The sequence below is a fragment of the Psammomys obesus genome, unplaced genomic scaffold (assembly GCF_907164565.1).
Source record: "Psammomys obesus unplaced genomic scaffold, mPsaObe1.curated_primary_1811, whole genome shotgun sequence".
NCBI classification, from domain to species: domain Eukaryota; kingdom Metazoa; phylum Chordata; class Mammalia; order Rodentia; family Muridae; genus Psammomys; species Psammomys obesus.
In genome coordinates, this window is record NW_026585797.1 from 17,640,887 (window position 1) to 17,668,283 (window position 27,397).

General features: G+C 45.1%; 1 protein-coding gene across 1 annotated transcript in view; it reads left to right on the forward strand.

The window, feature by feature from the left end:
- Nucleotides 1-284: 284 nt before the first annotated feature.
- Nucleotides 285-27,397, forward strand: part of Sgk1 (serum/glucocorticoid regulated kinase 1) — a 119,606-nt gene continuing 92,493 nt past the window's right edge. The window contains exon 1 of the mRNA XM_055599371.1: nucleotides 285-585. Coding sequence (XP_055455346.1) covers nucleotides 517-585 — 69 coding nt within the window. The 5' untranslated portion in view covers nucleotides 285-516. The remainder of the gene's footprint in view (nucleotides 586-27,397) is intronic.

The following is a 27,397-nucleotide window of genomic DNA, read 5'->3' on the forward strand; positions in this document are numbered from 1 at the left end:
TCCCTCCCTCCCGCTTCTGCTCTTCCTTACTCCTTCCCCCAGCTGCTTAACTACAGATCCCACTGGAACCTACACAATCAAAAACAGCTCTCCTCCAGCAGCCTCCGGGAGCGCATCACCTGGTGCAGAGCGACCCGCTCCCTGCACAGCGGCTGAGCAGCTAGGTAGCTGGGGGGGGGGGGGGGGGCGGGGACGGTACCCTGCTCCCGCCTGAGCGGCCGCCAGAGCATCTCCAGAGATTTGCCGCGTCCCGCCATCCGGCCCCGGGGTCCTGCTGCGGGAATGCTTACGTTTTCAAAGCAATGATGGAGAGAGAAGAGCCGCTGCTAGTGTCGTCTGAAAGTGGGGCGAGTTGCTGCAGCAGAATACGCGAGTGAAGAAGAACTGAGCCCCGTTAGCCTCTCCATCCCGCTCGGTCTTCATTCACCGCCTCCAGGACGTGAATCGGGGAGCCAGATGCGGTAAGCAGGCGGGTGCCACCCTGGATCTGTAACTGTGAAGTCTCTGCTGTGGAAGATGGTAAACAAAGACATGAATGGATTCCCGGTCAAGAAATGCTCAGCCTTCCAGTTTTTTAAGAAGCGGGTAAGGACAGGTTATGCTTGTTGCTTTTGTTTTCTACGCTTCCCTCAGAGGCTTGCGGGTGCTTGCCTAGGGTGAGACTCGGGTTTTGTTCCTCAGCCCTTCGTGAAAGCAGAGCTTCAGTGTCAGTGTCAGTGGTCAAGGTGAGCGCTGACCCTGCGGTGATTCAAATTTGTTGGGGGTGGGAGGACGCTGATGGAAGGGGGGTGGGGGCGGTGGGCTCAGAGGAGTTGCAGTGGAAGGAGGGGGTTGGGCTGAGATGCCTTCAAACGGGTTTAAGATGGGAACTCAGATTTCTCAATCAAAGCCATGCCCAAGATTACAAGGCAGTTTCAAAGAGAGCTGGCCCGAACGCAGTTAACAGCAAGCAATTTAGTCTGGGCTAATTAAATAGCTCCCTCTCTCTTATCTTTGAAGGGTTCAACTTTTCCACACCTTTCCTCTCAAGGACTGCTGCGTTTTCATCTTCAATCTTTAGAAGCAGCTTTGCCTCCTCAAATTCATTCCGTCAGTCATTTGCTGTGTCTCTATCTCTGGTATAAATAGGAAGGGACCAGAGTGACCTCTTACAGAAATGATGGACTCCAACATTTCAAGCCCTCTATTTCAAGTTGCCTCAGTTTTGCTTAACACTTTTCCCCTCACCAAAAAGAAGAGGAGACAGCCTGTTTTATAGCCCGAAGTGTAATCTGGAGGAGGTTGTGCTGCTGTATACGTTTGTTTAAAGTCCTTGTTCTTTCATTCATGGTATTAGTAATGCCACAGGGCTGTAAATAAATAGACCTTTTTCTGTTTCACAGATAAACTCAGTTCATTGCTATGGCCACACTGGAGGTCTGTGGTTCTGCAAATGTATGCATGAGTGGGGGGTAAGAAGGAAATGGTTGTTGGAAGACTGATGATTGACATTTTTGGGAGGAATATTTTTTAAGAAGTAGAAGGCTCCTCCAGCACCCAGCTGACCCATGCTGTTTAGTATCCTGGGGCAGCTCTATCAAAATGCTTATTTCCATTCATCCTTCTCTTCATTCAGGCCTTTTGTGTGTGTGGTGCCTGAAATGGCAACAGAACCTAATGAATTTCCGGCTAGGCTGGACTGCCTCCTGGCCCTGCAGGGTCAAGCTGGAAAGCCCAGTCTACAGAGAGGGAGCCTGTAAGTGCCAGCTGAAGCTCACACATCCTGAGGGCTCCCAAAGTCCAAGGCCAAAAGATATGCCTTGAACCCAGAGTAAAGCTAACTCTTCAGGTCTTTCCCCAGTAGAGCCCACAACCTAGAGGAAAGCCAGTCAGGGCGGCTTCATAGCCCTCAGGTGCTACTTATGTCAAAAGATGTCCTTCCAAGGGAAGAGCCCTTGCATTCAGTACTCACATTGTTACTCACTTCCTACTAACTAGCCAAAGTTTGTTTTTTGACCTGAAGTCTAGCCACAATGACCAGACTTCTTGAAGGCCTGGGCTGAGGTGATACTCCAACCCTGTCTCTTGAGTACTGGAACTGTAGGCATATGTCATCATGCCTATCTTAAGACACTTACTTGGTGGTATTGAGGGTAATTTCTCTTACAGAGGGCCTCAAGCATGCAAGTTCCCTCCCCACACCCTAGTGAACTACACTGGCAGCCCTGGGGGGTTTAGGACCCTTTCAGCCAGGTGTCCTTAATCAAGCAAGTGTCTGTGACCTACTTTTAAAATTTGTATATATTTATGTATGTAAGTAATGGTCTCTTATTTTTCTCTGCCATCAAAATGTACTACTAGAAATACTAGTTTGCCATCTGGTTGCATTTTGCTTAAGAGCATAATTTACCAATGCATTTCAGTGAGTGTTTCTGCAGACCATGGATTTTGGAAAGAGGGAGACAGGGTACAGATGTCTTCTCAAAACTTGCCGAGAGAAAGAAATTTACACCATCAGATCCAGCATGCAATTTCACTGGGCTCCTCTGCTGGAGACTGGGTCAGAAACCTCCCCTTCCCCTCCACTCTCCTCACTCCTCAAGGATACTGTCCTAGCTGAGTAGAAAGTGACTTTGCATCAAGTCATTGACAGTGCTGGGGAGAGGCTCCTTGATTCCTGTCTACTTTGTTTTATTACAGATCTGATTTATTTTGTGTTTGAAATGCTCACTGCTGGTCCTGTGACCTTGCCTTTGTCTTTTTGTTTTGTTTTGTTTTCGTGGTTTTGGTTGATTGATTTGAGACAGGGTCTCTCTCTCTCTCTCTCTCTCTCTCTCTCTCTCTCTTCAAACCCACAATGGCCTCCAACAATGGATGACCTTGAACTCCTGATCATCCTGCCTCTAACTCCTGGGTGTTGTATCAGAGCCTCACTATACATGCTTTTTAGATTAATTTATTATTATTATTACTACGCAGATAATAAGAAAATAAATGTGTAAAATTTGAAGGCAGTAGAGAATTTTGTCTCCCCTTTCTGGAGCTCTTCCTTCTCCCCTCAGAAGTAACTGTTGTCATGTGGATGTTGGTAATTCACCAAACGTCTCTATGTTCTTCACTTACGAATTCATATTCTATAAAGTCTTTGTTTTCAGCAAGAATAATCTGTTTCCTTATGTTCTATTGTTGAAGTTCCACACATTTCTGCATATTTTACTTTTAGCCCAGCTAGACAGACCTACAAAGCAAACTATTGTCTGATGCTCACATTGAACTGTGACCAGAACTGGGTTCTGGGTTTTGGATGGTGATGGTAGAGGGTGAGCATGCACTCACTAAAAAAGACAGCTGAGTCCTGATCCCAATTTTTGAATGCAGAAGGCTGAAGGCTGCTTTCTACATGTCTCAGCCATCAAGTGAAATCCAAGGAGCTCCCAGAAGGGAGTTTAGCTAATGTACTCTGTGGTTGCCTACCAGTAGCCGTTTATTAGTTATGGTTATAAACTGTTAGTTATGGTTACATGTTATAGTTATAAACACGGGACACGTGTTTTACATAGATCATCTCATTAATCCTCACAGCAGCCCACAGAAGAAAAATTATTAGCTGCACAAAGTGTGACTTAGAGAGATTGAACAATTGCCCAAGGTCACATATACTAAAAATAGTAGTGCTAAAACTTATATCTTGTTTATACAAAGATCAAGTCTGGCGGAGCAGTGGTAGTACGCATCTCTAATCCCAGAACTGGGACACAGAGGCAGGCAGATCTCTGAGTTCGAGGCTAGCTGGTCTCCAGAGTTCCAGAAGAGCAAGGACCACACAGGGAAACCCTGTCTCAAGAAACCAAAAAAAAAAAAACCATCAAGTCTGGGTTTTGTTATTGTTTCTGAGCCGGGGCAGGATGGCCTCAACTCAATATAAGGCTGAGGCTGGCCTCAAACCCCTGCCTTCTTTGCTCTGCCTCTTAAGTGCTGAGGTGATAAGGGAGAGGCATACCACCATGCCTAGTTCCGAGTCTGGTATTTTTTTTTTACCTCATACCATTCCCCTCTCCTCTTTCTTTTCTTTGTTTCATATCAGACTCTCCTCCGCCCCCACATGTCACCACCCAATGTCCAAAGCCCAGCCTCAGAAGACGAAGTTCCAATGGCTCCCGAGGCTCCCCTCAGGGGCAACAGTCGCTGGACGAGCAACCTCTGAACAAAGCCAGGTCCCGTGCTTTTTCACGATCCTCTGGGCTAATGCCTTTCACCCTCTTGTCTTAAAAGCTTGACTAAATCAGCTTAATTTCACTCAGCTGACAATTGCAAAGCTAAACTACTAAGACTCTCACTCTATGTGTAAATGACAAATTAGCGCTGGATGTGTGCAGGTTATATTTTCTTCTGAGAGCCTCCAGAATTTCAGTTAAGATGAATGGAAAAAATATCCTTCTTGCTTTTCATGTGAAAATCCGAGAGCTGTAAAATCTATCAGTTCTGATAAAGATAATCCTTTTCCGAGGCTTTAAAGACTCCCCCTGACTTGGATTCCTACAGAATGACCCAGAAAACATAAACAAATGATATTGCTTCAAATTTGATAATCCTTAGTGGAAATACACCAGGTATGCGAAAGAAACCCGATAACAGCCATGCTGCCGTTATTACCTTTTATCAAATTTCAAAGGCGTCTGACAGATAGAATTTCACCTTTGGAGCCAGGAGCCAGGAGCCACAAGCCACAGGGATGGTAGCTATAACCCTAGTATTTGGTGGAATCACCTTGGGTTAGAAGCCAGCCTGGGCTAACCTAGTAATACCCTGACTCAAAGAAAACACACATACACACACACACACACACACACACACACACACACACCAAGCAATGAACTGCAGGCACCCTTTCATAGACCTCCCTGTATTAAAGATGAGAAAATCAATTGTAAGGATATTAACTAACTACTTAGATTAGAATGGGGTTAAGCTAGCTTTATGTTCAAAGCTTTTCTTTGCAGACCTAGAATGACTTCTTCATTATGCTATAAAACTAGTCCTGTCTCATTTACCCCCTTCAACACAGTAGGGACAAACTTGGTTGTTAATTCTGCTGTTTTGTCTTCATGGAGTCAATCTCAGACTGCTCATCAACTTAGACAAGAAGCTTGTATCTTGCCTGGGTGTTTTATGACTATGTGAATTTGAGCAATCCCTTCTATTGTTTTTTAGTAACAATAGCTTTTACAAAAACTGTCACTAATATGACACTGATCTCAGAAGCAGCAGAATACGCGGAGTGGTATACCCTCTCAGAAAGCAGCCTGTCTGCTCTGGTGAAACCCTGATTCTTCACAACACAGCCAAAAGCAATTTTGTGATAAATCAGTATGAAGTGAAGTTGGAGCTTATTGTTTTTGTTAGTTTGTTTGTCTGTTGTCTTGTTGAGACGTGATCTCATCTTGTGGTCTCAGGATAATCTGGGGCTCTCTGTGTAGTTCCGGCTGGCCTCAAACTACTTGCTACAACTTCCCAGGTGTTGAGAGTGGGGAGGTGAGTCACCCTGCTGGAGAAAACTTGAGGTTCTGCTATCAAGGTACTAACCAAATCAGCCCTGCTTACCATCCCTGATCAGAGATTCTATGTGGTATGGCCATAGACTAGAGTTTCTTAAGAAAACGGTCCATCAGCGGAGCGTGATGACCTGAATCATTGTCATCTCTATGAGCTGGAGGCCAGCATGCTCTGCATGGAGAACTTCAGACCAGGCAAGGTGACATAGTAGACTTGTCTCCCAAAAGAAGAAGAGGAGGGAGGAGGAGGAAGGAAGAAAGGAAGGAAGGAGGAAAGGAGGGAGGAAGGAAGGGAGGAAAAACGAGAGAAAGAAAGAAAAAAAAGGAAAAGAAATTTAATACAGATTTAAACATGGATATTAAAGGAGGGAAGGTGCTTAGGAAAAACACACCTGGTGGAGGTGGTGGACATGGAGCTCTCAGGAAAGATTCCAATTTTAGCCGGCCAGCAACAGCTATAGAAGCTATTTTTATGGCTTCTGAAGTTTTGTTACTCAAAGGGCTTAACAAGTTAGATAAAAATGTTAGGGATACTTATTTTTATCTGGGAAACATTTCTTTGGTGAATGAAATCATGAGTCCATTTTTAAGATGCTTTATACAGTTTATAGGCTGATGTGATAAACAGACAAGACAAAAACCTTCTTACTCTAAGCAGGGCACAAAGAAGCTAAGGGCTGCATTTGGACTGTAACTATGATCAGTAATCTCACTTATGAGAGTTTGACTTAACCCTGCCCCACCCCCAACACATGCACCAACACACAGGAACACACACACAAAATCCCAAAGGAGCCTCTTCCCCCAAATTTGTAGCATTGCTTCCAGTCCTGCCTCTCGAGTGCTGGGATTACAGATGGACCTAACCCACCATTCTGAGGCGAAGGCTTCTTCATTCTCAGCTACCCCTTCCCCTTCCTACCTCCTTAGGAACCCTCACCACCTACCTGACCACCCCTCTCTGAGGCAATATCTCACTCTGTATGGGAGGCTGGCATGGAGTTCACAGAATAGCTCAGATTAACCCCCAAATCCTCCTACTCCCCCCCCCCCCCCCCAGCATGCTGGGGTTGCAGTTTGTGCCACGGCACCAGGTTGATTTTTCCTTGTCCTTCTAGCCCACCTCAATCTTGCTGGGCACCGGTCCAAGAGTTCTGAGCGTACTACATATTTAAATTCTTACCTGTAGAAACCCCAAGGAGGGTTTTAGTCTTTTTTCAGTTTCCCGGATTGGGAGAGTTGTTCCTTTGTCCTGAGACATACACAGCTAGTTAGTGACAAGGTCAAGATTTGGGCCCAAGTTCCACTTTCCAAAACCCAGGTCCTTTATACATCTTAATCTCTGCGGCTGCAAACTTGGGTGTGAACGGAGAAGTGGAAGGTGTGCCCCCCTACTTCCTCTTTCCTCGAGGACTGCTACGGGAAGAGGAACAAAGGAAAAGCCTTTACCAAATGGGCTTAGCACTGTTAAGAGGTGAATTCTCTGAAATGGAAATGTTTTACAAAGGTCCCATAAAGGGCATCTTTTCACTCATCACTTCCTTTCTCTATTCTATGTGGAGGCTTGGACCCTCCAAATAAAAAACAACAAAGACCCTCTGCCAGTGGAAACCCTCAAAGTTCCCTTAGAGAACCTCTGCTGAGCACTTCGTGTGGGCCAGGTGCTTTGCAAAACACTCCAGACCCATCTTGTAGCCCAGGAATGTATTGAAATGCCTGCAGCTAAGAAGAGGTGTGGTCCCATTAAAGCAGATGGGGATAGACGAGGGCAAGAATCTAGTGCCGGCCTTAGATCTGTCTAGCCATGGCACTGGGCTTGCAACTAAGACCCAAAGATTTCCACCCCCTAGTGACAGGAGAGGTAGATTTTCCAGGTGACTTCCAGAGGGCAAGCAGAAGGAATCCCAGCTGATGACAAATCTGTCTTAGGTTCCTGTGACACAAATCTGATCTTAAAGCCACCAGTGGCTTTCACAAAGCCTCTTCAAAGGTAGCTAAATCGGGTGTGCTGCTGCATGCCTGTAATCCCATCACTGACGGAGCTCTAGTGGAGGCAGGCAGGGCTCTATGAGTTTGAGTCTAGACTTTTCTACATAGTGAGCCCACCAAAGCACTTAGTGAGACAGTCTCAACCCCACCCCCACCTTCAGGCCCAAATCTGTGTATCTAAAATCTGAACTGCTGGAAAAAGTCTTAGGTCCCTACTGGGTGCTTCCCACAGTCCCAAACAGCCCATAGCCCCTCCCCCTGCATACACTTCTGAAGATGCTTCGGGGAATGAAGGCATTTGGGGTGTTTTTCACAGCATGTGTGTTGAGAGAAAGGTTGAATGAGTGAGCTGCTTGTCCCTAAGCCACTGGCTATTTCCCTTCTTTAAACGGGTGGCTGGTTTAGGAACCTAGTGCACCTTTGTTTCATGCTTGGCTACGGATTAGATCCAGTAAAACTGAAACAGAACTTAGATCTGCCTCAAAAAGCAAATTACTGCTGCCCCTTAGCAGCTGGCAGCCATGTAGGGGAATTTGACAATCGTCTCCTCATTGACCCCATTGTCCATACTGCAACTTCTAGTCTGTGGAGCGTTCCTGTCACAGTAAGACAGACAAAGGCAGATGAAACTCCTGCCCAGTAGAAAAGCACTTGCCTAGAATGAATGAGCCTCTGGGTCTGACCTCCAGCCCTAGAGAGAAACAGACTCGGGCACTGTGGTTATTCACCCATCTCTTTATTTTGCACTAATATAAATTACTGTTTTCAGCATTGTAAGTGTTGGCATTATGCGTTCTCCCACCTCAAGCATAAAGATAGTTTTCCGATGATTATAGTGAATTATTTTGGCACTGGGGGTGGAGGCCAGGGCCTCGGGCGCATTCTTATGTTTACTCTACCAGTGAGCTACCCAGATTTACTCCTCCTCTGTTTTAATGTGTTAGGAGCTTCGGTGTTTAGAAATGATTGAACTGAAAATGTGTTTCTCACAGCGACCCCGAAAGCTTATAGTTTGGACCTGGAACAGGGCAGAACAGAGTCGCTGGGTTAGGCTATGCTGTGGGAAGAGGGGGGAGGGATGGCCCTCAGGTACTAGGGAATGTGTTCAAGAAATGAGGTGTGAGGTTCACACTGGGGAGGGGAGTTGGGGGAGAGACGAGCGCTCCCATTCTGTAGAAAGTGCTTTGCAAGGTTAGGCAGTGGGAGGGGAAAAGGTGGAGGCAGGGTGGGGAGGTCAAAAATTCAAAGTCATCCGCACCAGTAGTGAGCCTGGGACAGATGAGCCTGTGTCCAAAAACAAATACTTACTATCAATTCCTTTGCACAATGATCAAAGTGTCAAGGGATTCAGAGACAGAGAGGGAGAGAGAAAAAAATATCAAACGAGAACAATCATTTTAAAAGTTACCCTCTGCTTAATTTATTTATTTCATGTATGTCAGTGCTTTGTTTTCATGCACACCAGAAGGGTGAATCAGATTCCATTACAGATGGCTGTGAGCCACCACATGCTTGCTCTGAATTGAACTCAGGACCTCTGGAAGAGCAGCCAGTGCTCTTAACCGCTGAGCCATCTCTCCAGCCCATGGTGGCAATTCTGATAATGAAATATTATTCTTTTAGACAGAAGATCAAGGGAGAAAGTAGGTAGGCTGAAGCTCTGGATTGTATCCGTTTTTTAAGATTTATTATTTTAATTGTCTGTGCGTGCATGCACCTGTGAATATGGGTATGTGCACTCGGAGGATGTACTCACTGAGGCCAGGGGTACCAAATCCCCCTAGAGCTGGGGTTACAGTTAGTTGGTTGTGAGCTACCGACTCGGGTGCTGAGAACCATTGCACCATCGCTCCAGCCCATTCTGTCCCATCTTTGTACTTGACACATTATTTTTCTGTCACCGGTAGAGTTTAGTACAACAAAAGGGGGATTGGAGAGGTGGCTCAGCAGGTAAGCAATGCTTTTGCAGAAGGCTCAAGTCCACTTCCCAGCAACCACACAGGGGTCCCAGCCACCTGTAACTGCAGCTCCAGGGGATAGACACACAGCCTCCTGCCTCCTCGGGAAACTGCGCCCATGTGCACGCACTCACCCTCAGACAACACATGTGAATAAAAGAATCCCAACACTTAGAAGGATTGGGAATTCAAAGCTATCCTTAGCTATATAGCATGGCCTGCGTGAGACCCTGTCTTACAAGAATAAAAACTTAATTAGTAATTTAGGCCAATCTAAATTACTAATTGTTAATGAAAGAGCTCTTTAGAGCATATTTTAGCAAGGTATTTTAAAAAACACATGAATTAGAAGCCCAAAAGTCAGACTGTAGATATACCAGCAAAGGAGCTCTTCCTACCTGCTGACAAACGCCAGAATGCCTCACTTGTCAGCAGCTCTAGGTGTCGGGCCCTGGCTTTCTTGTGAGGATGAAGATGGGCCCATTCCATGGGGTCTCACTGGATAATGCGTTTCCCCCAGTGCCTTAGCTGAAGGACTAGATTCACTGTCCCTAGAGGTCTCTTTCCCTGCAGTGCGCACAGCAGCCTGCTCAGACCTCAACCTCGGTGCTTCTTTTCACTGTGGAAATAAGGACATGATGACCTTGTCATGGGGCCTGAGAGCAGGTGTAGTCAGTGAGTGGCCAGACCTGATGGCAGACTGCACTCCATGATGCTGGCAAGTTCCTAAAACATTGCTTGTGACAGGAGGAGGACAGGAAGAGAAGAACGAGGAGGAATGTGTGGAGAAAGAAAAGGGGGAAGAACAGAACCCGAAGTCAGGCGGGCCCTTGGGTGCTGCTGTTTACATGATTATCACGTAGCTTGTTTACTCTTACACCTACTGCTTTGCAGCATTTGAAATGACCAAGTCTTTACGGGATGAATGAACTTAGAGATGCAGACAGCAGTAGGAGAGTCTTCCCTCTCGTATTGCAAGCTGTCAGATATTATTCTGATTGCTTTCTAGAGCCTGCTGGGACATCTTTCCTGCCAACAGCCCACTTCTGAGGTCTCTCTGGCCTCTTTATTTTTCCCCCCTAGGTCAGGACATTCACACAAATGTGCTTGAGAAAATATTAGTCCCCTCTCTCTCTCTTTGTCTCTCCCTCTGTCTCTGTGTCTGCATCTGTCTCTCTCTCTCTCTCTGTTTCTTTGTCTCTTTCTCTCTGTGTCTGTCTGTCTCTCTTTCTCCTCCCCTCTCCCTCCATCCCTTCTTCCATTTCTCCCTCCCTTCCTCTCCATACAGAATTAGCTAACAGCAAGGCAAGGAAAGGAAATTACAGAAGTGACACACATAGACTGAGGCTCCAGAGAAACAGAGAACAAGGATATCTGATTGAGGTCAGCCATCTCAGAAGTGGAATCCCTTGATAACCAAGAGACTTTAGTTTCTGGAAATATCAAGACCACCAAATCAGTTAAAATGTATCTAGGATATCTATAGAATCTAGCATCCATACGGGACCTAGATTTAGAGGTAACTGGGGGCCCTGTGTGAAATTTAGCTGGTGCTGTGGCCTTCGGAGGCAGAGGCAGGCAGATCTTTGTGAGTTTAACACTACTCTGCTCTGTGTAGAGAATTCCAGGAGCCACATAATGAGACCCTGTCTGTGCCCCACACCACTAAGTGAATTGGGTGATAAGTGAGAGGGGCGTTGTTAAAGGCTATTACAATAAAGCTCATGGGGCTAGCTGGTTTAGAGGTACCTACCCGGATATTTGAAAACTTACACCTAAATAAATTAGAGTAAATGGTAAATGAAAGAAATTTATTACCTTCCCTCTCAACCACTTGACCTCAAATATTAATCATTAGGCTGCAACAAATGGGACCTGGCACTCATTGTATACATGGCTGTAGTTATCGGCTCTGGCAGGGCAGCCATACCTGACTTGTGGGTTTAGCCAACATTTAGGCAAAATGACCTGCACCTTCTCTCCATCGATAAGGAAACCACGCCCAATAATCAGGCGCCAGGCATAAAATAAATTCGTTAAATCCATTGTCCACAATGCTGAAGATCAGACCCAGGGCTTTGCACACGCTAGCCAAGAGTTAAGCTGCAGTCCTGACCCGGAAATCCACCATGCTGTGTGTTCTCCTTCCTCAAGCCTTTACCTCTCAACGGATGGATTCAGAGTCTACTCAAGAAGGAAGGTTCAGATTTCCTCTCCTTTAAAAAGTATTTTTAAGTTTTCGTTTTCTTGTTCTTGATAATCTCATCATCAGCCAACATGAATTCAGAATCTGTCAGGGACCATACTAGTAAAGATGTCAGCAGTCTCTTCTAAGTGTCCTTCACCTCCCCACCCTTGTCCTTCAGAATCCTGGGCTGTCTCCTTTTTGATGTGTACTCTTTACAGCTCTTTGAGCTTTTTTGTGGCACCTGCCATTTTGTCACTATTATTGTATCTTTTATTTAAATCTTTCATTAAATTAAATTTTATTTAACTTAATATTTTCTGTTGTTTTTCAAGGCAGGGTTTCTCTGTATAGCCTTAGCCATCCTGGAACTTCCTCTGTAGACCAGTCTGGCTTCAAACTCAGAACTCAGAGATCTGCATGCCTCTGCCTCTTGAGTACTGGGATTAAAGGTGTGCCACGGCCACCACCAGCACCACCACCACCACCACTACCACCACCAGGCTATTTTATGTGTTTGGTCTGCACCTACATAAATTTGTCACATGTGTGTCTGGTGCCTGTGGAGATCAGATCCCCTGGAAGTTGAATCACAGAGGATTGTGAGGGTAGTTTTGTGTGTCAACTTGACACAAGCTAGAGTCATCAGAGAGAAAGGATCCTCAGTTGAGGAAATGCCTCCATGAGATACAGCTCTAAGGCATTCTCTAATTAGTGATCAATGGGGGAGGGCCCAGCCTGTGGTGGGTGGTGCCATCCCTGCGCTGGTGGTCCTGGCTTCTATAAGAAAGCAGGCTGAGCAAGCCATGAGAAGCAAGCCAGTAAGCAGCACCCCTCCATGGCCTCTGCATCAGCTCCTGCCTCTAAGATCCTGCCCTGCTTGAGTTCCTGTCCCAACTTCCTCCAATGATGGACTATGATCTGGAAGTATAATTGAAATAACCCCTTTCCTCCCCAACCTGCCTTTTGGTCATGGTGTTTTGCCACTGCAATAGAAACCCTGACTAAGACAGTGGGCCACTGTCTTTTTTTAACTGATGTCCTCATCAGTAATTGACATACCCCCCAAACTATAGTTTGTATGAGAGCAGGAATCTTGTTTCGCTTTCATTTATCAATATACCTTCAGGTCCTGGTTATAGGAGATTTATCAATAAACACTTGCTGAAACAAAAAGAATAAAAAATGATGAAAGAGAAGAGTGAATTTAAAACCTACAAAAAAATTAACGCTAGTTTGCGTTAACTTCTGTTTCTTACACGTTTGAATTCTAAATAGCATCTCCTTTGAAGAGATGGTCTCTCCTGTCATTTACAAGCCCCTGTGGAGGGATCACGCTCTCAAAATGCAGCAGTAGAATAGAGGGGTTTCTTTTTTGAAGAGAAACACATTTAGCATGAAACAATTCCTTGGTTTGCCCCAGTTGCCAGGAAACTCGGGGCTACATTTAAACTCAAATTTCAATGAACAAATTCAATGAACCTTTACAGAAACTTTGTGTGCAGATGCTGATGTTGATTGACCCTCAATTTTTTTTAATTTTTACTCCCGGTTATACATCTCTCACTGTAAACTTCCTCGGAGGCCACTGAAAGTAAAAGGAGAGGGCATTTGATAGAACAAATATCAAGCAATTATCAAGACTAGTTTTAAACATTAAAAATAGAACCTGATTTTATTCGTGTATCTCCATAATGTTAACTGATAACTTGCACTCGCAGACGACATTTTAGCCGTTTTTCACCTTTTACATTTTTACTTGCCCTTGATCTTGTCTTTGATGAAGTCTGTTTGGGTCTACTGAGTCATGGATAGAGTCCGCCGCGCTCTTCTTCTGGTTTTCTATTTGGGCGATGCTTTCATAGCCAGAAGTGGTAGCCCAGGGCTTTAGTCCCATTCTTCAAAAGGCAGAGGCCGGCTGGGCATGATGGCGCAGATCACTGAGTTTAAGTGACAGCCTATCACACGGGAGAAAGGGAGGGAGGGAGGAAGTGTTATAAATACTCATGATGCCTGTTGGAATTAACCACTGGATCACATAGCATGTGCCTGTGTGTGAATATTTGCACATATGTGGGGGGAGGGTATGTGCATGTGTGTATGTGCCTGTGGGGGGGGATGGTATATCCTTGTGTGTGACTATTTGCATGTGTGTGTAGGTATGTGCCTGTAGGTGGGTATGTGCTTCTGTGTGAGTATGTGCCTGTGTGGGGGTATGTGCATGTGTGTGAAGGAGTATGTACGTGTGAGCCTGTGCCTGTGTATGTAGGTATGCGCCTGCATGTGGAAGGGTATACACACGTGTGTGGGTATGTACATGTGTGTGAGTGCGTGCGTCGGGGGTATATCTTGTGTGGACATTTGTCTTTGCGTGTAGATACGTGACTGTGCATGTGTGGGTATGTGCCTTCGTGTGTGGGTGTGTACCTATGTCCGAGTATGTGCCTTGTGTGGGTGTGTGCCTGTGGGCGCACAAGTCTGAGGAGCCCAGACTGGTTCCCCTGCAGCTGGAGTTACACATGATTGGGAACCAGCTGATTTGGGTGCTGGGAACTGAACTCAGGTTCTCTGGAAGGCCAGCATGTATTCTTAACCAACGACCCATCTCTCCAGCCCCAACTGTACTCAATTTCTATTATTTATTATTGCATAATAAACTACCCCAAACCTGGTGATTAAATGTAAGCACCATTTATTTCTTTAAAATTCTCTGGATTAGGACTTGGTTGGGTTCCTTTGGATAATTCTTTCTGTATTGGCTGGGGCTTCTCTTGACTGCACTGAGACAGTGTGTGGCCTAGGCCAGAAAGTCTTAGAAAGCTTCATTTCCATGTTTGATAGCCAAAATTTCTCTCTGGGTCTTTTTACCTCACTGTATAACTTGATCTTTCTATAGAATTGTGGTTTTAAATGGCTGAAGCAAGCGTATCACTTCAAGTTCAAGGCCAGCCTGGCCAATAGCATATCTTAGACAAACAAATCGCAGATCTTGAAAGTTACATTAGTCCCACCTTTATTTGTGGTTTTATTTTTCTGAAATTTGCTTCCTTTGGCCAACTATAATACAAAAAAAAAAAAAATGAGATTCCAGAAATAATAACTCATAAGCTTTGAATTGCATGAATAACAAGATGAAATCTCACACTGACTTACAGTGTTCCATCCAGAAAACAAATCATTCCTTCATTCACGCAGACTCTCTAGTCCACGCTGCTAAGGCTTAGCCTAAGCCAGCTCCCTCCATGTCTTTCTTCCCTTTTTTCTTCCTCCTTCTCACTTTCTTTCCCCTTTCATCCACTCCCCTACCTCCTCTGTCCCTGCCACACCCACCCCTAAATCCATTCATTCCTGATATATATATATATAAAACTGTTACCATGCATCTTTCACAAGCATGTTCGTTCCCTGAATACCGGCTTCTTTTCCCTGTTGTCGCCTTAATACCTCTACTTAAAATGCATCACTTGGGCTTAAAACTGAATCTTGATTTTCCTTCTGCCTGATTTTGTTCCTTCTTCGATTTTCCCTTTTTCAGTTGTTAGAACCAGAAGTGTAGAAATTATCCCACTAATCTCTTTCTTCCAAAACCATTGGTAATTCATCAGAACACATTCTGTTTGGAGTTTACCTCTGAGACATATTTTGTAAGTCTCTCTTGGCAGCACCCACGCCTCAGGACGTGGTCTTGCCCTTTGGAGCTGGGCTCTCTGGTGGAGTCTTTGCCCTAACTCTCCTCTCTAGTCTTCCATTTAGCTTGTGGATAAAGAAGTAACAGCAGTGAGGCGTTCCTGAGGACACAGAGCATAGGGGGAAGAAAGTCCTTTCAATAAACACGTATTAAGGATGTATTTTACAGATATTGGCATACCTACTGTAGTTTGTCCTTTTTTATTTTTTAAGTTAAAATCACATTTTAGGCTCAGTAATAAAATGCTCGCCTAGCCAGGCGCAGTGGTGCACAGCTGTAAGCCCAGCACTCAGGAGGCAGAGGCAGGCGGATCTCTATAAATTTGGGGCCAGCCTGGGCTACAGAGTTCCAGGATAGCCAGGGCTATGCAGAGAAACCCTGTCTCAGGAAACAAAAACCAAAAACAAAACAGGTTTTTTCCCCCAAGTGGCTTCCTAAGGCAGACTACATAATGACACCATGATGTAGGAACCATGCTTTCCATACGTGTTATTGTATAGTAATTAGTTCTTTACTTTATCTCTGTAGTATCAGAGTCTCGTGTAGCCCAAGTTAGCCTGAAGGTCACTATGTAGTCAGGCAGGTCCTAGGTTCACAAGTGTGTACCCCACTTCTGGCTCCCTCCTCTCACTCTTCTGTAGCAGAATCTCCTGGTGAACCCCAAGTTAGCCTCAAAGTCTAGATCCTTCTGCCTCAGGCGCCTGAGTGCTGCCACCATGCCCCGCTGGGTGTTTTTCAAAGTCCCTCCCACATAAGCACCTGTCCCCTATCCTCCTCAGTATGACCGCACCTCTGTAGTCACCGGGGTGCACACGGCTCTCTCCAGCTCCTTGCGCCCTGTTTGTCAGTTTGCCTTTTCTACCTAAAAGCTATTGTTTTGCTTCTGACACTTACCCGACTCCTCACTCAGCTAAGTTCTCTACGGTTTCAGAGCCGGCCGTGGATGCCCGAGATTCATTTTTCCAAGCGCGAGCTGTACACGCTGCTGTCTGATTCCTCCTCAACCCTGAGCTCTCCTTGGTGGCAAGAGCCGCCCTTCATTGACTGTAATATATTGGCACAGGTAGCATTTCCTTAGCGCTTCATTTGCGAAGTCTTCAGTGATTCTCCCTTGTGATTCAGAACCCTCAGGCTTGCCGAGGCAGTAGGGAGGTACAGCATCTGGATACTCAGTAAATTCCCCACAGACAAACAGGGAAGACTCAAGTCAGCTGACGGCAAGCGGCTCTTCATTACGTCACAGCTCTTCCCTGGCTTTTCACTGTGCTTTTGCTGATGTTTGCTAGTTTTATTCATTTGTCTGTTTTTTAAGGAGTGTCACTTTGTCATGCCTACTAGCCTGGAACTCACAATGGTGCAGGATGGCCTCAAAGGCTGGTTTTCCTGGCTCAGCCTCCGGAGCGCTGGGATTGAGCCATCCTGGCCTTGCCTGGGCATCTGTTACCTTTGGAATGTGGGGAAACTGAAATGGAATTCTTTGTCCTCAGGCCTGCATTGCTAGGTCCTTCTTCCCTCCCAAGCGGCTCCTGAGCCTCACTCCCACCTTCTGGCAGCCTGCACTACCATTTCCCCGCATTACATCATGATCTTTCCCTGCAAAATGGCTGCCACCTTTTTCAGCTCTTTGCCTTATGAGATAGGGTTTCTCTACGTAGCCTTAGCTGTCCTACGCTTGCTTTGTAGACCAGGCTGGCCTTGAACTCACAGCAATCTGCCTGCCTCTGCCTCCCGAGTGCTGGGATTAAAGGTAGGCGACACTGCATCCAGCAGCCTGCCACCTTCTAACTGGCCTCCTGCTGCCAGTCAAACCCTGTGGAATCTCGCCAGCTCTATTTCTTGAAACACAGGTCAGAATTTGGCATCCCTGTGTTTGAAACACTTCTGTGAGCATGTGTGAGGCCCCGGGTTCAATCTCCAGGACAACAAGAATCCATCGGTGTGGACCAGTGAGATGTCTCAGGAGGTAAAGGCACTTACTGCCAGGCCTGATGATGAGAGTTTAATCCCTGGAGCCCACATGGTAGTGAGAGAGGGTGGATTCCTTATCAGTTGTTCCCTGACCTCCACAGGAACCACGATGCCCCTGTATTATGCCTATACATAATACACAAATAAGTGTAATTTATTATACATTTATAATAATAAAAAAATAAATGTAAAAGTCTGATCAGTATTTCAAAGTCCCGTTTTTGACTCTGCAGAGGGCACAATCCTCTGGCCCACAGCCTTGTTGGTGCTTCTCTGCTCACTCAGCTCCATTCTCCATACCTACTGAGTAGCTTACTCTCTTCCATCTGAGCCTTTCTGCCATTTACCCACGGTCCCAGAGTTCATGGAACTCTTGGAGATGTCTGTGGGTGAAATTAAGGTCTTACCTGAAAAAAAAAAAAAAAAGTATTTAGTGTCTTCTCTAGTTATGAACACAACCAATAGCAGTATTGGCAGGGACCTGCAAATTTGTTTTGTTTTGTTTCTGTGGGAGGTATTTTGAGACAGGGTTTCTCTGTGCAGCCCTGGCTGTTTGGCAACTCACAGATAAGGCTGTCCTCAAACTCACAAAATCCACTTGCCTCTGCCTCCCGAGTGCTGGGATTAAAGACGTGTGCCACCACTGCCCGGCAGACCTGCAGTTCTGTCACTTGGAAAAATTATAGGTATTTTCATATCATGTGACAGTTATTTTAGGTAGATTTACATTTTAATTTATGCCTCTAATTACTGAGAATTTCTCTAGGCTGGCTTGTTTACTTAACAAGGATCACGTAATAAGGAGCCTAAAGATTAAAAAAAATATATTTTGTCAGCGGGCTGTCGTGGCACATCCCTGTAATCCCAGCACTCTGGGACGCAGAGGCAGATGGATTTCTGGGAGTTTGATGCCAAACTGAATCCAGGACAGCCAACACTACACAGAAAAACCCCGTCTTGAAACAACAAAATAAATAAATAAATAATAAACATATTTTGTCTGCTGGGTTTAGTAGCATCTTCTTCTACAAGGCTTATAGTCCCAGCACTTAGGACAGGCTGTGTCCCAAGCATCTGGAGTGCAAGGCTACGGAGGAACAGGAATATTAGATTATAGACAGAACCGGCCTATATCAAAGAACAAAAACAAAACAAAACAAGGGGAAAAACTAAAATTTGCCAACTGTAGTTTGGTCTAATGGTCTTTCTGATCCTAATGAATTTTACCTTATTCACTGGACTCTTATTCTAGGAAGGGGCCCTTACCCTTCACCAGACTTGGTAGAAGTGTTTGCCTTAAGAAATATCTTCTGACCTTGAACTCTATGCCCTTGACATGGCCAACGCCCATTTATTTCTTGAGGCTCCTTTAAAGGTGTGCCATTGAAAGTCCTGTTTCTGACCCTTCAAACCCTGAATCCATTCCTGTCTGCTTCCTTAGCGATGACCTTTCTCCATGTGGTACTGATTTCACTGTGGCACCGATACCTTCCCTCTGTCTCTAGCACAGGAACAGGCTCCTTCAGGAAGTCCTGTGACCTTGCAACTTTAGAAATCATGGTACTCCACACACGAGGATGCTCAGGAGCCCTCTGCCCAGTCTGTCACTCTAGACCATAGTACCCCATCCTGAACCATTCATTCATTCATTCATTCATTCATTCATTCATTCATTCATTCATATGAATCTTTCTTAGGTCTATGGATCTGCCTTATCCATGGGAGTATGCCAGAGAAGAATCAACAGAACCGGCCTTCCTGGACATTAACATTGTCAAGAAATGACTTAGTCAATACATAAAACAACAAAGTCGCAAATGGATTTTGTTCTTGGTTCTACTTCCATGAGGCTTTTTAGAGAATATTTTTATTTATTCCTTGACAATTTCATATATGAATAGAAGATATCTTGGTTATACCGGACATAAATCCTTTACCACTTCCCCCAGACTCCCTCTGATACTTCCCCCAGCATCTGTCATTGGCTAGTCGCTCAGCTAGCGTTGGGATTTCAGGAGACTTTCTCTCGTGCATGTTGGATGTTGGCTGGGTTGATCTTGTGGAGGTAACTACAGCAACCATGAGTTCACGAGTGCACAGCAGGGTTATGTCTGGAAGAGAGCATTCCATAGCATTTTTCCCATCCTGTGCATAAGACGAATGCTCTTACGTTCTTTCTGAGGCCTCTTCTATAATGTTCTCTAAGACTTGCAGGGATGGGGGAGGGGAGGCTTGATCCAGATGTCCCATTTAGGGCTGAGCACTCAATAGTAGATTATTCTCATTAGTTTAGCCGGTTATAATCTCTGCACTCACTGATGCCCACTGCCAAAAGAAGCTTCCTTATATGAGTTTTTGTGTTTGTTATATTTAGTCACTTATTGGAGGGCAAAAGAAGAGGTTGGAGGACAAATTTTCGAATTTAGCTCCCTCCTTCCATCATTTGCATGAGTTAAAAAAAAATCATATTCGACGATGGAAAGTTAGAGGGACAGGCTGGTCTGGTAGTACATACCTGTGTAATCTCAGAGCTTGGAAGGTGGGATCAGCAAGATCAGTAACTCAAAGTCATCCTTGGCTGTGTCAGACTCTCTCAAAAAAAGGAAAGAGAGGGGGGTAGGTAGAACAGGACACAAGGGTAGGGATTGAGCTGAGAAGTTGCTGTTTGACAGAGTTTCAGTGTGCGAAGGAGAGGGCATGGCAGTGTTTACCTGATGATACGCAGGTAATTAGTGCCAACCAACAGCAGACTTTTAAACTGTTTAAAATGTTGACTTTTGGCCAGCTGTGCTGGCTTTACATTTGTAATTCCAGCACTTGGGACGTGGAGTTAGGAAAATCAGGAGTTCAAAGTCATGATTGCCAGAGTCACATCAGACAATAAAACATTTAAAGTGTGAAATTAGGATAGGAGACCTATGCTAGAGGAAAATAAAGCTGGAAGGCGGAGTGAGGAGGATGGAGGTCTCAGAAGTCAGGGTAGACCTGGATTCTCGCCAGCTGCTACTGCTCCAGCACCGAACTACAGTAAATACAACCACATGCTCCAAAGAAAGAGCGTGACATGAATCGTCATGGGATCATCAGTAGACAGACAGCATGGCTTTGTAACATGCAGTATTCAGCTCTTAGCGCCCAAACGCTGTTCGTGTCCCCAACCCTTGGACACACAAGTAAAAAACTCAAGAGGCACAACAGCAGACTTCAAACTGTTACCCAGGCCTAGCTTTATCTTTTCATGACCACATTTGGTTTAAGCATTATTCTGTCATCCGGGAATTATAAGACTGTATGAGGAGGTACAATGGCCAGCTTTTATCAGATATCAGACAGCGATAACTGATTTCTATTTTCAGTGTCTCCATAAATCACTTTCATATCTATGCTTCCTTGAGTTTGGCTTTATTTAGTTTCTATTCATTCACGAAAGATAACTTTAATTTCAAGGCTAACTGTCATGTTTGTAAGTGGCTTGCCTCCTGTTCTCTTCGACACACAAATAGGAATTCTGATTAAAGTGAATATTCTCATATCAGCAGATTGAAGGATTTGATTTGCACAGTATTCAAATGGCTGACTTGGTCTGAGAAGGTCAACCACACATACAGCCTAATCTATTTGCGTTTTCAGTTTCCCCAATAAATGGAGATCTTCTAGTCCTCCTGTTTCGCTCTAGCCTGAAGCTTTCTCCATGCTGAGATACTGGTCTTTAAGCAAAGCCTTATGGGACATCCGGTCTCATGCCCTCCCGCCATGGTATTGTCAGCACAGTAGTAACCGGAAGGCTCTCTAAGTGCGAAGCCCTGTTCATGTGATAGTGAGACTTGTACTGCTCATCAGAAACTGCCGGATTAGAGTCGCCTTCCACATTAGACCCTTAAGTGTAGACCACCAGAGTCTAATACGTCCAAATCAAACATTCTTTCTCCTTCTGCTCGAGCTCTTTTGAGGCACGCAGACAAAAACAGGGTGCTTGGATGAAAACGCAATGAACCAACTTTGAGGAGGACACGTGACTTAGAGACTGCCTTCCCATGAATGCGATCTCTCCCCAACCCAAGGCTCTCCCGTCAGACAGGAGCCCTTCAACATTTTACCTTTGTGAAGAGTTATTGGTAGAGCCCCCTCTCCCTCCCCCCATTTTCTTTCTCTCTGTGGGGAGGATGGAAAAGTGGATGCGGGATCGCGTTAGCCAACACTTGACGTTCTATTGCTGAAGGTAACGTTGAACTCCTGGTCGACTGCCTGCTAAGTGCTGGGGTTACAGCGTCGGGCCTTGTATTACAAGCACTTCTAACGTTCGCTTTAAAAATGGGAATGTTCAAGTGAGAACTAAGTCATAGCACTTGAATGCATAAGTGACCACCTTAAGTCTTTCAATGTCTGTCGTAGCCAGTGTTAAAACTTTTTATAGGCAGTCAGGTGTGGTGGCGCATGCCTGTAGTCCCAACACTGGGAAAAGCCAGTGGAGCTCTATGAGTTCGAGGCCAGCCCAATCTACAGAGTAAGTCCAGGACAGCCATGGGTACACAGAGAAATCCTGTCTCTAAAGACCAAACCAAACAAAGCCCAGAACTTTTTAGAAGTCAATCCTCTCCTCCCACCATGAGGGTCCCAGGAATCAAATTCAGATCTTCAGCCTTTCCAGCATGCACCTTCTACTCGCTGGGCCATTTCAACAGCCCTTGTATGTTGCCTTTTGTTTTGTTTTGTCTTTCTTTCTTTCTATCTATCTTTCTTTCTTTCTTTCAATCATTTCTTCTCACTTTTCTACATTTACGTAATTTAACTTAACGTTTGTGAAATGAGTCTCCTAGAATACGGAAGCCTCCACAGGGGAAGGGGCGGCTTCATTTTCATGGAGACGTCTATTTGTGCAAAGTAATGAACTCTTCAAGGCAGCAGTTTCCAACCTGTGTGTCATGACCTCTTTAGGGGTCAAAGAACCCTTTCACAAGGGTCACGTCACCTAAGACCATTGGAAAACACAGATCTTTGCATTATGATTCATAACACCAGCAAAAATGAAATAGCAACAGAATAATTCTATGGTTGGGGGGGGGGTCCCCACAACCTGAGGAGCTACATTAAAGAGTTGCAGTGTTAGGACGGTTGAGAATCACTGCTTTAGGTTTTATAAAAGCAACTTTTCGGGGTCTCACTCTCTTTGTCTACAACATGACAAAAAGTCATCTACCTGTAAGAGTGCATACTTTCTTTTCTCTCTTTTTAAACTTTTTTGTTGTTGTTTTGAATTTTCTGAGACAGGTCTCGAGTATTTCGGGCTGGCCTTGAACTCTGTAACTAAAGATGATCTGGTCCACTTCCCTAGGATTACAGACACGTGCTACAGTACTCTGTTTTATGCAGTACTGTGCATCAAGCCCAGGATTTCATGCACGCTAGGCAAATGGTGTTTTGCCTGCATGTATGTCAACGTGAAAGTGTCGTAGCTTGGAGTTACAGACAGTTGTGAGCTGCCATGTGCTCGCTGCTGTTTGAACCCTGGTCCTGTGGAAGAGCAGTCAGTGCCCTTAACCACTGAGCCATGTCTCCAGCCCCTACACCAAGCTTTTATGGTATGAGAGAGAGAGAGAGAAAAAAATGCTTAGTGCTTTTCAGCACACCTTCTGTCCTTCTGTCATCATAGACTTCTTTCCCTTGGTTCGTGGTTACCATTATGGCCCATCAATCCTTCCCCCAATAACTCTATTCTGTCCGTTTAAGGGGCCTTGAAGGTGAACTGCCCAAGTCCTTACCACAAAATGTTAGAAGCACCTCTTTGCCACTTACATAACCTAATCTCATAGGTTTTACTCCAGAAAATGGGGTTTGGTTTCTTCTTTCTACAGGCTCATTTTCTACTTCTTTCTCAAGTACCAAATTTTGCTTCCGGCGGCCCTACTTCCTCCCATCAGCCTCCATGCTATGTGCTATCTCCTGTCCAAGGCTCAGCTGACCGTCTCATAGTCAAACTCCTCTCAAAGTGTTCACAGAAGACTATGGTTCAAATGCATCTCCCTGGGATCTTGTGTTGGAAACAATCTCCGTGTTTCCTGGTAATAAATGTACTTGGAGATAGAGCCTTTGAGAACCACTAGATAAGCAATGGTGGCTGTTCACAGCAACATAACAGGAGTGGGGTTAGAGGCCCAAAAGTGGTTAGCTGGGGCTCGATATGTGTAAGATACCCATATGGGATCTATGGGGCCACTGACAGGCTGGATTTGAACTGACCTCCTTTCACCAGTTGGCCTCCAAGGTCTGGGACACATTCAGAGGAGTTAATCAGATTAGCAAATAGTCACCTGACAACTTAGCCCTGTGGGAAAGAAAGAACAGACGCTCAGTTGGAGAAAAAGCTTATCAGAACTGTAAAAAATACTAAACCACACCAAAACTCGGTTTTAGCTGAGCAGGGAGAGGCAGAGGCACAGATGGAACCATGGACAGTCCATTTGGTGGCTCTCGAAGGCGTGGTCCCTTCCCCAGGAAGTATCACGGAGATTCAGTTCCAACCTCTAACCCCACCTACTGAACCGGAAGTTCTGGTGATTGACGGGTCCAACAGGGATCTGCCACGTTTGGTCTGTGAGACTATGCAGGCCTAGTTGTCTCACTCCCCACTACTCACTGTATCTCCGGGGACAGCTTAGTTTTGAGAACAAGAGTGATCTTGTAGATATTGAGAGCGCTGGAGGTGGTCTGTGAAGTGGGAGAAAGCCTGTCAGGGGCAGCACTATTCATAGGACCAGGGCCACAGGAGTCCCGCTAGACTCCATCTACACAATGCCTCCCTCTCTTTTCTCCTTGTCCATGCACAATAGTGTCCATCATTCTTATGAACCATGTATGAGGAGCCAACTCTATGCTTACCCCATCGGTAGCCCCTGCAGATTGCATCTCCCCAAAAGCCTTTATCTCTAAGGCCACGTTCTCAATGTCCCCTGGGATTTCCTGCCAGTTTCCAAGGCTCATGCAATCATGCTAACTATGGATGCTATTTTAGGGTGGGACTGGGCTCTTGGCAATAGGGTGGAGTTGTGTGGCCATTTCAGTTCTCTCTTGCTACTCTTGGCCCTACCTCCAATATCAGGGGCAAGTTGGGGGCCTACTTCAAATGACTTCTGATATGCTGAGGAAGAAGTATATTGTTCTTCTTAGCTGTCTTCTAGCCTTTGAGTGGCTCAGTAGCTCATGCTGGAGGTGGAGGCGGGAGCATGTGAGTTAGAGGCTATTCTAAACTACCAAGACCCCGTCTCAAGAACAGAGTCTATGAAAATTGACATTGAGAGCTGGACAGATGGCTCAGTGGTTAACAGCACTGTCTGCTCTTGCGAAGGACCCAGGTTCAATTCCCAGCACCCTCATGGCAGTTCACAACTGTCTGTAACTCCAGTTCCAAGGAATCTGACCCCTTCATGCTAACGTACATAAAATTAAATTAATTCTTAAAAAAAGAAAATTGACATTGCTATGCAGTATGAAGAATAGTTCATGTTTTCCTGCTTGCCTCTTTGTATCTTTTGACCCGGATTGATCATTTAGTCAAGAATCTTAAGATGTGAGTTCTCTCATAGGCCACTCTATGGAAGATTGTGGGAGAAGGTCTGAAGCCCACGTTAACTAGATTAATGTCGGCGAGCTTGCAATTTTAAAATGACCTCAACTTCCAAACAAATAAGCTTGACTTCTAACCAGTAGCTAAAAATATTTCTACAACACTGTAGCTCTGGAAATTACTAAATAAGTTTGTTTAAAATGTCTTTTTCCCCCCCAGATAGGTGGGAAGGAGCAGATAGCTAAGAACACTATGGATATTTTCAGAGCTGAAAAATGGTGAAGATATAGTCAAACCCAAGCTTTATTAGCTCTCTTCAGAGCAATGTAGAACAGTACCTTTTCCTTTTTAGAAATTCATTTTAAAAACATTTCAAAGTCTGCATCTCACTGAGCTAATATAATTGTATATAATTTAATGGAATAAAGGAAAGTAGAATGAAATTATGTTAACCAGTACCAGAACACACACACAATATCCTTCAAGGTGACTAGACCTAGGGAGTTAAAAACGTGTATAATTTCCATCTAAGCATTAATGATTCGAGTAAAAAGGTGTCTCATTTCCAATAAGGAAATCCATTATTTTCCTCTCCAGTGCCAAGGGATTATTGTGATGATGTAATTATGTTTTATATTGGCTCTGTATTTCAGTCAGAGTTGCTTTCAGGTAGGAAGAAAACTGTAGCGAGTTTTCCTACACAGTGGGCACTGAGGACATACAGTTCAGGGGAGGAAGGCATCCCCAACGGGAGTGGGTGCCTGCTTCTTGGCATAAAGGGTGTGTTGCCTTTCATAGGAATTACAACACGCATTTCATAGGAATTCAACTCTCAGCTTTGAAGTCATTTTCCTAACATTCACTCAATAGTCTTGTAAGATGAAAAGAGGGATAGGCATTGCAAAAGAATAGTTAATACTACCCGTAGGTTTCAAAGATGTTTTAAAAATCTACTTTTCATGCTAGGAGTGCTTGCTGAGTATCCCCAGTGCTCCGGAGGCTAGGACGTAAGGATGGCATATTTGAGGCTAGCCTGGAAAGCGATCTTGTCTCAGATAAAATTTCATGCTAGAGTTGATGGTCCAAGCCTGTCATCTCAGCACTAAGGAGGTAGAGGTAAGAGGGTTAGAAGTCTGAGGTCTCCCCTGTTATAGGCTGAGTTTAACACCAGTTGTGAATCCCTGTGACAATGAGCAGGAAGATCCTGATTTTATGTGTATGTGGTAAAGAAACTGTTTTCCTGAGTATCTTCCCATAGAAAAACCAATAGCCCAGCTATTGGTGACACACATCTTTGATCTCAGCACTTGAGAGGCAGAGTCAGGGAAATCGCTGAGTTCGAGACCTGCCTGGTCTACAGAATTAGTTCTAGTACAGCCAGGAGGACTACACAGAGAAACCCTGTCTTGAAAAACAATTAAAAAACAAAACAAAACAAACAAACAAACAAACAAAAAACTAAAGAAGAAGAAAAAAGAAAAACAAACAAACAAAAGACTTATAAAACTAAAACAGGACTTAAAGCATTTGTCCAGTTTGGAAAGAAAAACATTGGCAGGAGCTTAGAGAGATGGCTCTGTGATCAAGAGCTTATGCTGTTCTGCCAGAGGACCCAGGTTCTAGTCCTTGACCCCCAAATGGCAGTTCACAACCATCTGTAATAGGAGTTCTGATATCTTCCTCTGGCCTCTAACAGGCACCAGGCAAGCATGTGGTGTACAGACATGCATAGAGGCAAAACATTCATACACATAAAATTTTTTTTTTTTAATTTAAGGAAGAAAAACATTAGCAGAAAGTTTACAGACTTGCTAACCAAATGAAAGTCGTGGTCTGCCACAGAGTGCCTAGATCCATCCAGAAAAGCCTCAGCTTTATAGTCCACAGGATGAGAGCCATGTGAGCAGCTGTGCTGGCTGCTCATGTGACTAAGAGCTTGCAGAGACCATCCTGGGTTATTATATTTTATATTTATGTAGGCCATGGTGAAGTTCTGGGGAGAAAGGGTTATAAGAGCAAATAAAATCTAAAGAGCTATAAAAGGGCTGTAAGGAAGTGATTCGGTTAATGCCTGGAATCCAAACTGCACGATTTTTGACACTTCAGAGAGCTGAGGCTCATCAGCCATGCTCTTTGATGTGGGCTCTGCAAGGCAGCTATGTCCTTTACACGAAGGCTCCCATTAAGTTAGGTATGTGGGGAGCCAACACATGTCTTCCTGTGTCTCCTTCCTCCACGCCATCCCCTTGTGCCCCCACATCCTCCTCTGCCCCCACATCCTCCTCCTGTGCCCCCACATCCTCCTGTGCCCCCACATCCTCCTGTGCCCCCATACCCTCCTCCTGTACCCCCACACCCTCCTCCTGTGCCCCCACATCCTCCTCCTGTGCCCCCACATCCTCCTGTGCCCCCACACCCTCCTCCTGTACCCCCACACCCTCCTCCTGTGCCCCTACATCCTCCTCCTGTGTCCCCACATTCTCCTCCTGTACCCCCACATCCTCCTCCTGTGCCCCC